Source organism: Pteronotus mesoamericanus, unplaced genomic scaffold, assembly GCF_021234165.1.
Source record: "Pteronotus mesoamericanus isolate MK-2021 breed Mesoamerican mustached bat unplaced genomic scaffold, CSHL_Meso_final contig_25, whole genome shotgun sequence".
Taxonomy (NCBI): Eukaryota; Metazoa; Chordata; class Mammalia; order Chiroptera; family Mormoopidae; genus Pteronotus; species Pteronotus mesoamericanus.
The window spans coordinates 21,245,707-21,256,620 of record NW_026555105.1 but is presented as its reverse complement, the minus strand read 5'-3'; the positions used below and the strand labels follow the sequence as shown (position 1 = coordinate 21,256,620).

At 48.3% G+C, this 10,914-nt stretch overlaps 1 protein-coding gene across 1 annotated transcript; it reads left to right on the top strand.

Annotated features, from left to right (window-relative positions):
* Positions 1–370: 370 nt before the first annotated feature.
* Positions 371–9,647, top strand: SLC52A3 (solute carrier family 52 member 3). The gene is made up of 4 exons (XM_054573461.1): positions 371–937; positions 6,475–6,977; positions 8,878–9,001; positions 9,435–9,647. The coding sequence occupies exons 1-4, from the start codon at positions 371–373 to the stop codon at positions 9,645–9,647; spliced, it is 1,407 nt and encodes a 468-aa protein (XP_054429436.1).
* The last annotated feature ends 1,267 nt before the right edge of the window (positions 9,648–10,914 follow it).

Here is a 10,914-nt window from a genome sequence, read left to right as displayed (position 1 = left end):
GCTCTGCTCTGCTCAGAGTTGGCCTGCTCCCACGTTCTGTGTGGCTTAATAAATCTGCTTTCTCTCACTTTCTGCTATAAACTCTGTGTGTTTGGTTCAATTTTTTGTCTGCGATCACCAAGAACCTGGTTACCTGTGCCCACCTGTGACACTTAGAAAGTCTTTCCAACTAAAAGGTTTGTTATAAGGAATTTGTTCATGTTTTCTGCTAATTAAAAGCCAACTTGTTCATGAAGAGGGGAATGGTAAAAGGCTGGGCCCCAAAGCCCAGTCTTTTGCTAGACAGTGAACCTGACATTGCTCACCTGGTATTTTTCTCTGCAGGCTCATCTGGGGAGGTGGCAGCTTCTGGCCCAGGGCAGGCGTCACCATGGCCCTCCTGACACACCTGCTGGTCTGCACCTTTGGGATGGGCTCCTGGGTGGCCGTCAATGGGCTCTGGGTAGAGCTGCCCCTGTTGGTGACAGAGCTGCCTGAGGGCTGGTACCTGCCCTCCTACCTCACCGTGATCATCCAGCTGGCCAACGTCAGCCCCCTCCTCATCACCCTGCTCCATCACTTCCGGCCTGGCTGCGTTTCCGAGGTGCCCTGCATCTTCGCCGTGCTGGGAGTGGGCACCGTCACCTGCACCCTCTTTGCCTTCCTCTGGAATGTCACCTCTTGGGTACAGGGCAGCCACCACAGCATCGCTTTCATGGTCCTCACCTTCTTCCTGGCCCTGGTGGACTGCACTTCCTCGGTCACCTTCCTGCCTTTCATGAGCCGGCTCTCCACCCAGTACCTTACCACTTTCTTCGTGGGTGAAGGACTCAGTGGCCTCCTGCCTGCCCTGGTGGCTTTTGCCCAGGGCTCAGGTCTCACCACCTGCGTCAACGCCACTGAGACGTCTTACACCACCTCGAGCCCTAACACCAGCAAAAAGACCGACATCCCACAGGTACCTAGCATCACCCAGAGCTGGCGCAGTACACTGTGCCTGGTCTCAGCAAGATCATGTGGAGGGCTTGTGTTTCCAGAATGTTGGGTAGGCCCGTGTCCTTGACCTGGCTGTACTTTAGGTTACTTGGGAGAGCTACTGAAACACACCAGTGGGCCCCCCCCCCATGGCCAGACCAATTAAATAAGACTGAGCACGAGGTTTTCCCAAAACCCTTGAAAGAGGACAGAAGTGTTTTGAAATCTGTAGTTTCAGCTTTTATTTTTATTCATTACTATTTTTTTAATCCTCACCAGAGGATTTTTTGTTACTTCTTATGGGCCCTGACCAGGGATTGAACACACAACCTAAGCATGTGCTTTAACTGGGAATCGAACCCGCAAGCTTTTGGTATACAGAACAACACACCGACCAACTGAGCCTCCAGGCCAGGGCTAGTTTCAGGTCTTAGAGCATACCTGCCCCACCTGTGACACAGCAGTCCAGCATAGTGACACCACTGTCCACCTCCCAGAGACATTCCTGCCCCGTGGGCAGATTAGGGCTGTAAACGGCCTTACATCCCTTTGAGTGCTGCTGCCAACTGAATCGTAAATTCTGAACTTTCTGCATTTGAGAATTTCAAAATACAGATTGTGAACTTGTATTTATTCAAAATTCCCCAGGCGATGCTCATGTACAGCCAGGGCTGAGGACCATGGACTTTGGACACTACTCCAATACCTCATCATGTTAAAACATCTGTCACCGTAAGAAACATCCAAACCAGTAGAGATATTTTTTGTTTGTTTTTTTAAAGATTTTACTTATTTATTTTTAGAGAGAGGGGAAGGGAGGGACAAAGAGAGGGTGAGAAATAGCAACTGGTTGCTTTTCATGTCTTCGCAGGATGACGCCCAACCAACTGATTCACCCTGGCCAGGGCCCAGTAAGAGACGTTTTATAAAAGCTTGTTTGAACCAAAACTGATAACAATTGTCAGGAAGCAAGATCTCAGATGCTTTGGAGAACAGCAGTTTTTGCAGTTTCTTTTATGCATTTGAAATTAAAAGGGGAATTTAAGGAAATTACATGAAGATGGGAGAAGCGAGATGGGTATGAGATTACGGGAGAGTTAAGATTATGTGCTCTCTTGATGATTATGCCTTCAAGGGGGATTCTGGTATCTCAAAGGTGTGTTAACCCAGATGGACAGAAACAATGGACAGGGCTTGCTGAAGGCAAAGACAGGCCTTTTTTTTTTTTTTTTAACCCTTACCCAAAGATACATTTACCAACCTTAGAGAGAGAGGAAGAGAAACATCGACAGGGTTGGGGGATCAAACACACCACCTACGTTTGTGCCCTGACTGGAAATCGAACATGCAGCCTTTTGGTGCACAAGATGACGCTCCAATCAGCGCCAAGATAAGCTCTTTTATTAAAGAAGTTATATGCCTGGAGCACGATGACCCACCATGATCTGTCCAGGTAGGAATGTATGGTCAGGTCACCCTGTGAGGTTACTTTCCATAAAACCCATTTTTTGGCCACAGTTCCCTCTTTCATCATAATTCAACCCATAAAATGCACTGATGGCCAGTTTTTTGCGTGGATAGTGTGGCCTCAGCACTCGGACGGCTCATTCCTAGAAAGTCTCCGAGCCTACGTGGTGTTATAGAAATGGTGGGCCATTGGTGGTGGGACAACACCATAAACACAGGGTGTGAGCTGAGGCCAAGTTTTCCCCGAAAAGGAAGACCAGGTAAATGGGAGGCAGTCGGGTCTTATAGACATCATTGCAAACCCACAGTCTCGGTCATTTCTACCCTATGAGCTATCATAATCCGAGCTTTTGCCTCTGTCTCATTTTTCTGTATTTTATATCTAGTATAACATTTACATAAGCCATACAAAGGGTATTAAAAGTTATATATTTTCAGTCATCATTAACATCTAGACTATATAGAAAAATCCAAATAACAAGAATAACTATTGCTATGACTAATATCATTAGCAAACAGATAAAGACAATCAAACAACTGGTTTCTGAGTTAAACATTAATTTGTAGGTATACAAGCCTTGTCCATGTTTTGGGAGAGCTGTCTGCCTCTGATGTCGGTGTCTTCTCCTCTTTGATGTCCATAGACAGAGGTTAGGTACCTGTTCAGGTGTCTTCCAACAAGGTTGGAGAGTGTCTTTTAACTGACGTCCTTTCCAGAAAACAAAATCTCTGGTTGGCAATGATCTTAAAGTTTCTGTCTCCTGGGAGCTCCCTGTGACAGGATGCAAGTTCCTACTTGGCATTTTCTTGAAGTGACTCTGTCAAACCTTGGCCGTAGCGTAAGTTGTATCCTTTTAATAATGTCAGCCCCTAAATTCCTTTATCTAATTTAAGTCCAGCTTAAATTCACTGTGATGCATGAGGAATGCAAAAAATTAAAAAATGGGTTTTGCCAGGGAGCGGCAAAGAACCGAGTAGCTGTCTTGCATTTCCCAAAGCCTTATTTGTTTAATTTACAAGCATTGTTTAGCCATACAATAAAAGTTTTTTCATCATTTATTTTGCCATACTTTCCATGCGATTTAACATAAAAACAAAACCCTGGAGGTATTTCAGTGGCCCTTCTGAAACACCACAAAGTTATTCATACACACACACACACACACACACACACATATTCACGAAGATTTTAACCTCAATTTCTAATGAAAACCAAGAAGTAAGCAATTAGCATTCCTTAGCTTGGCAAATTTATGAATCCATTTTATTACTTCTAGAAATATATTCCATAGATATCAAAGTTGATTATTACCATGAACTTATTTTTGTAAACCCAGGTAAAATATAAATATTATATTTAATTTCAGTAACTCAAAAGATATATGTTCTACTCAAACCAACAAACTTAAACTTTTATTAATAAAGATAAATCTTAGATCACATAAACTTGAAAAGCATTTGAGTTAGTTTTCATATATCCGAGAATTTTAGAATACTCCATCCTTACACATGCTTGCCTTTAAATCAATTTTAATAATACCATCTGTATATGGAAAATTATCTCACATTTACAACATACATATATAGACACATTAGTTTATAAAAGAATAGTTAAGTCCAAATTTTGTTTTGGAGGCATTTTCAATTTATATCTGCCCTTGACAAGTCAAGTTCCAAATGACCTTCCCCATTCTAAAATAAGGACAGCCACTTTTAATATCTCAAAGAATTGGGTTGACGCCTAACCGACATCACAGGTGGATCCATTTATCTAAATCCTTTTTTCGAAGCTTCAAGAGACCATTTAAATAATGTTTTCCATTCATTCTACCTAGTTTCAGTGCCAGCTTTTTCTAACTGTGTGCACAAAAGTTTCATTTAGAAGCTTCCTCATCTCAACCATCGTAGCGTTAATGGGGTACTGTCATGGGCTTGTTGGCCTTTGGAGGCATGATTTCCCATGTTAATTTTAGTTTTGGTTTTGTTGTTTTTGTGGTGGTTTTTTTTTTTTTTCCTCATCTGTAGAGTCTGAACAAACTTTTAGGAAACCCCAGCCTTTATGTGCACATCTCCAGACATGCCAAATGTAGGGGACAGCCCTATAGGACAATCCCCATATCCCTGCAGGACATTTTTTCTTCAGACAACCCCACAAAGATTCTTAGTCACCTAGGAATACCTGAGCAAGGGCCAGCAAAAGCTTAACAGGCACCACCAGAACTGTGACTCCGTCCAAAGCACAGGCCCCTCTCTCGGTGTGAACCCTTCCTCCCTGTGGCTCCCGCCAGCTTCTCTGGTATCAGCTGCCCCACCACACTGGACGACCCGGTGCCCGTCTTCCTCACTCCGGATTCGGCGTCTGCACCAACCATTGTCACTCCATTGGCCGTTCTGGTTAGAAAAGCAAGTATCCTTTTTCTTTTGGAGCCAAAGAGTGTTTAGTATCTCACTTAACTAGCAAAGAGTTTGTTCAGACTCTCAATAAGCAATTCAGTTAAAAAGCCAAAATTAAAAGCAGCAACCCATTTTTTTCTTTCCCTGGGTTATCTCAACCCCTCTCCACCTGAAGGACTTTCTAGGAAGAGGACAAGTAAAGTCATGGCCTGCCACTTAAAGCAGGGAGACCCAGGGTTCCAAGAGAAGACTCACTCAAGTTCACCCGATGCGAAGCAAGGAGCCGTGGGACAAAGTGAGCACACTGGCAGTGTCGTGGTCCACACTAGTCCTAGGGGGGCTTCTTCAAAATCATGCCAATGACACCAAGTAAATGTCAGCATAAGAACCATCCAGTCCTGTAGAAAATGTTAATAAGAGTTTATGTGAGCCAAAACTGATTGCCAGGAACCAAGATCTCAAGGTCCTTGAAGAATAGTAGTTTTGCAGTTCCTTTTATGCATTTGAAATTAAGGGAGGACATAAGGAAGAACAAGAAGGTTGAAAAGGCAAGACAGGTGTTGAATTATAAGACAGATGAGATTATTTGCTCTCTGGAAGGCTCTGAAAGGGAGCATTTCGCAGGTGCATTAACCTAGATACACAGAAACAATGGACAAGGCTTACTTAAGCAAAGGTAAGCCTTTTACTAAAGAAGTTATATGCCTGGGGCATGACTTACCTACCATAACCAGTCCAGCTAAGAGTTTATCATCATCCCTGGTTGGTGTGGCTCAGTAGATTGAGCACTGGCCTGTGAACCAAAGGGTTGCTGGTTTGATTCCCAGCCAAGGCACATGCTTAGGTTGTGGGCCAGGTCCCCAGTAGGGGGCACACAAGAGGCAACCACAGGTTGCTGTTTTTCTCCTTCTCTCTTTCACTTCCCCTCTCTAAAATTAAATAAGAATTTTTTTTAAAAAATTTTTATGATCAGATAACCCGGGGAGTTAGCTTTTCGCAGAATCCCTTTTTTGTCCACACGTCAAACTTTCTTCCACTGGATATTGGACAATTTACATACGCAAACCAGTGGCCCAGGCCACCGTAGCCTGCAAGAGTATTTTTAAGTATTTGAATTATTTGATGACATTTACATTTTTTGCAATTTCACATATATAAATCTAGATGTATTGTTTGTCTTGAAAAGAGATCCGGCCACACTGGGCCCTGTCACCACAGCGGGAACTGTGGTGGGGCTGCTCTCCCACTGGCTGGTCCTCAGCCGGGCCTCCTCTGCACTTAGTTATGGTCGCCAGCCTGGAGGGCAGTCGCATGGGAAGAGGTAGAGCTGAGTCAGAAAGAACCAAGTAGACTTGTTTTGCCACATGCTCCCCACCCGCAACCCTCAAGTAAGACAGTCCGTTCTGACACCTCTCTTCTCTAAGCCCGTGATAATGGTCCCCTCTACACAGGGCTGTTAGGAGGTGCAGGCGAGCTGACGCATGCAAGGTGCCGGTGCCCAGTGAGCATTTATTATCATCACCTCAGTAGTTACGTGCATATTATTCATCACATACTTATTCATAATAATGCATCATATTTACTGTGTATTATTACTGTTGTCACCCGCGTCCCAAGGTCACCCAGGGACCCAGTGGCCCTTGTTTTGTCTTTCCCCAGGGAAATAACAGCGCTCTCGTGCCTGACCTCACTGGAACAGCGCCCTCCGTGGTCCGTCTGGAAAGCCGCTACCTCCCTGCCAACTTCTCGCCCTGGGTCTTCTTCCTGCTGCTCTCCTTCATGATGGCCTGCTGCCTCGTTGCCTTCTTTTTCCTCCAGCGTCACCCTGGGCGCTGGAAAACCTCCACAAAAGACCTCCTCGCCTCCCAGGTCACCCTCCACTCCATCAGGCCACTGGAAGAGGACTCGGGCGCCCCACGCCCGGTGGACATCAGTAAGGGCCAAGCGCATCTGGAGGAGGAAAGGCCCGCCCACAGCCCAGCCCCCCTGCTCTTCACCTACGTCCTGGTGGCCTTTGTGAACGCGCTCACCAACGGCGTGCTGCCCTCCGTGCAGACCTACTCCTGCCTGTCCTACGGGCCTGTTGCCTACCACCTGTCTGCCACCCTCAGCTCCATGGCCAACCCTCTGGCCTGCTTCATCTCCATGTTCCTGTCTAACAGGTCTGCCTCCAGCTGGTCCTGGGGAGCTCTCTGGTTGGGGATGCACTTCATTTCAAAAGCCAGAATTCCAAACTCCACCATCAGGCTATATGTTTAATAGTTAAAAATATGGTTTTTCTGGGGCTGGGCTGCCTGGATTCAAATCCCAGCTCTGCCACTTACTAGCTGTGTCATATTGCACAAGTCACTCCACCTTTCTGTGCCTCAGGGATACCTATCTGAAAAATGTGTGGGGATAATAATTGTTCGACCGCCTCAGGTGGCTGGGAACATTAGATGAGCTAATTTGGTAAAGCTTTCAGAGCAGTGCCGGGGCATGGCAGGCCCAAAGTGTCCGCCATCACAGTCATTGGCCCATGAGAAGCAGCAACCAGGTGGGAGCTGGGTTCCCGTTTACAATGGAAACTCTGAGGCTCAGAGAAAGGGCTGGCCCTGCGCTAATTTCCTGGATTCCAGCCCTGCCCCCTGCCTCCAGGCCAGGCTGGCTCCCTTACAGCCACAGTTCTACACAACAGCTGGGCAAATGGACAAAATGCAGACTGAGCCAGAGCCAGAGCCAGAGCCAGAGCCAGCCTAGACTGGGATATGGGATTTCAAATCTTAATAAGCAACTTAAGTGGTTCTGACTCAAGGGCTTCAGACCCCCATGGGAGAAAAGCTCACTTAGGGATCTTGAAACTTTAGGTGGCTCAGGCTCCCATCTGCCTCTCTGCCCCACTTGCTCTCACTGGCCTCTGAGACCTGCACACACCCACCTCCCCAGCCCTGCTCACCCCCACCTGCCACACCCACCTCCCCAGCCCTGCCCACCCCCACCTGCCACACCCACCTCCCCAGCCCTGCCCACCCCCACCTGCCACACCCACCTCTCCAGCCCTGCCCAACCCCACCTGCCACACCCACCTCCCCCAGCCACAGAAAGGAAAAATGAGTACAGGAGAATTAGACAGAAAATGTCAATTTTCCAGGAAGCTGAATTTTCTCCACTGGGGCTTAAAAACTGGATGGAGCCTGGGGGTGACTGGGGAGCCTGACCAGAGACTACAGACCTATGGGATCTAAGACCCAGGATGCTAGAAATACAGAATCCGAGAGTCAAGGAATCCAAGAACCCTGGAGCAGAAGGCATCCTTAGAGGCTGGGGCAGACCCTCTGCTCTCGCCCAGTGCGCAGACCAGCCTTGGAGTTCTGAAGATAGGATAGGAGGACCCCAGGGGCAGAGACTTCAAATGAAGGACTGTGTCCTTGGTCGTCAGACCTGGATTCTACATGGAAGGCCACCTGTAGAGCACCTCCAAGCTGGTCACCAGGGCCCCCATATCATGCAGAGCTCATGCTGCAGACAGGAGTAGCTGAGGCGAGAAGGGAGGGCCCCCCGAGGTCGCACAGCACACACTGCAGGCCAGTGGTGCAATTAGGGCCACCTTCTCTGCATCCCAGCTTCCTGTCTGAGTCTGGGCATGTCGCAGGAGGAAATGGCAGCAGGTGCAATACCGGGTAGGGCCCGTGGCCAGGGCCAGACCTTGCGCAGTCTGCTCCCACAGCCCCACCTCCCCAGCCATAGTCCTTCAAGACTCATTTCACAGGGGAGGAAACCGAGGCACAGGGACCAGTCTCGTGGCTTAAATGGTGGAACTGGGACTTGAATTAGGTGTAGCAGCAGAGTCATTCTGTTTCTCCTGCGGGGATGCGGGACCCCGCCCTCGGGGCTCAGGGTGACTTAGGCCAGGCTTGTCTCTCAGGAGCCTCACTGACCCACTTGAGCCCAATGGCCTGGACGTTGCCACATGGTTCTCACCTCCAACCCTTCAGATGCTGACCATTCCATGTAGCGCCCAGAGTTGGAAAAGTAGGGGTCAGGCTTCTCACAACTCCATTCATTTCCCCCACTCTGCCCTAGGTCTCCGCTATTCCTGGGAGCCCTTACAGTGCTTGGCGCGGGCTTTGGGGCCTACAACATGGCCATGGCGGTGATGAGCCCCTGCCCCCTCTTGCAGGGCCACTGGAGTGGAGAAGTCGTCATCGTAAGTCTCTGCCCCCACAGGCGCTCCCTCGCCTATACCCCAGGCCTTGGGCGCCCCGGGCTATAGCCCTTTCTGTTGACTGAAGTCTCTGTGGTTGCTCTCTCAGGAGCCCCACTTGGTGGGGGTAAGGGCAGGGTTGCTTGACATTTGGGATTAGAGGCTTAGAAAGGTGAGGTGGCTGGTCCAAGGTGCTGGCACAGCCTGTCCCCAGAAGGCCACACTCTTTCCACTATGTCTACAACAACAGTGGCCTTCTTCCCGACGCCCTTAACTTGATCATGGGCCAGGAAAGCCACTGGACTTTCCTTGGCCCTTGGAGAGGAGTCAAGTCATGGGTTTCCCTTAGCCCTGTGAGGTCATCCCACACCTTTCGTCCCTAGGAGTCACCCCAAAGCCCCGTGCACTCTGCATCTCTCCCACCTTATCCCCACAGGTGGCTTCCTGGGTGCTTTTCACTGGCTGTCTGAGCTATGTCAAGGTGATGCTCGGCGTGATCCTGCGTGACCATAGCCGCAGCGCCCTCTTGTGGTGCGGAGCAGCAGTGCAGCTGGGCTCACTACTTGGAGCTCTGCTCATGTTCCCGCTGGTCAACGTGTGGCAAGTCTTCTCCTCCGCGGATTTCTGCAGCCTTCATTGCTCCACCTAGGCAAACTGAAAACAGGGACCCAGAGAGACAAGGCAAGAGCCCAAGGTCACCGGGCAAGCGCCGGAGGCCTCAGAGGCACAGCCTGAGGACTTGAACCATCAATACCAACTCCCCTCTGTACAGTAGGTAATGTCACCCACGGGTCCTGGAAATGCAAAGCACAGACTTACCCCAACTATGAGTCATAGTGCTTGCACTTCCACTTTTTCAGCACGTCTAACATGTTTGAGGGAAAACTGACTACAGAGCATCCAGCTGGAGGCAGGCTCAAAGGTGTTAGAAGGGGAACAGCTGAGAGGGTGAGCAGGCTCTTAGAAGCTGTGTGTCCTTGGGGAAGTCACTTGATTTCTCTGTGCCTATGTTTCCCCATCCATGAAACAGGGATTATAATGAGTAGCACCTACCTCATAGACTTGACACAGGTATTACAGGGAGATACACCTGGCAGAACTGCCTGGGCCACCTCCCCAAGAGTAGTAACAGGAGCTACAATCAACACAGACTCAAGTGGCCAGAGGGCTTGAGGGATGACACTGCCCCTATCACTTTCCCCACTATCCTCACAGAGGAGCTTCTAGAAGACAGGTGGCTAATGGTAGAATCTTGAGCACATTGGCTCCCCAATCTGCGGTATGAGGGGGACACTGTATCCCACACACCCCTTCCCATCACCCCTCCTGACCCCCTGAGAGGCAGAGAGAGATGATGAAGGGCGAGACAGAGCCCCTGAAAATGAGCTGCCCACCACCCCCAACTCTCCAAGACTGAAAACTGGACGCAGAGGGCCGGAAGGAGGGGGCGTACAGGGAAGGGTGTCTCAGTTACCTGATTGTTTTTGTTTTACCTGATTTTTTTTTTGTTTTACTTTTTGTTTTTCTTTTTTAAACAAAGACATTGATCAACCTTCTAAGAAAAAAAGTCAACCATGAACCCCCAAAATGTATCATTATAACTAGTTTTCAGTTGGCTCTGAGGTCAAGACTGAGCTCAGAAATTAAACAGAATCAAGTGTTTAGAGAATGTCTGGGCCTGGGATTTCTTTTCTTAGTGGTTTGTGTTTTTCGCTTGTTGCCATCCCTTTTTCTAAATTTATTCTGAATAGATAATATAGTCACATGTTTCAAAAAGCAGAAAATATAAAATGGTGTTCAGCAAAAAAATTCTATCCCTCTTCTCTCCCCCATCTACCCAGTTCCCCTTAACACATACGAGCACTTTTTATTAGTCCCTTATTTATTCTTCCAGAGATTTGGACAATGTAAGAAAA

What these genes read in the sequence shown, in the direction of transcription:
- SLC52A3 (XM_054573461.1), top strand. Translation starts at nt 371, where the DNA reads ATGGCCCTCCTGACACACCTGCTGGTCTGCACCTTTGGGATGGGCTCC. An exon ending in AAAAGACCGACATCCCACAG is followed by an intron (nt 938 to 6,474) that starts GTACCTAGCATC and finishes GTCTTTCCCCAG; the next exon opens with GGAAATAACAGCGCTCTCGT. An exon ending in GGAGTGGAGAAGTCGTCATC is followed by an intron (nt 9,002 to 9,434) that starts GTAAGTCTCTGC and finishes TTATCCCCACAG; the next exon opens with GTGGCTTCCTGGGTGCTTTT.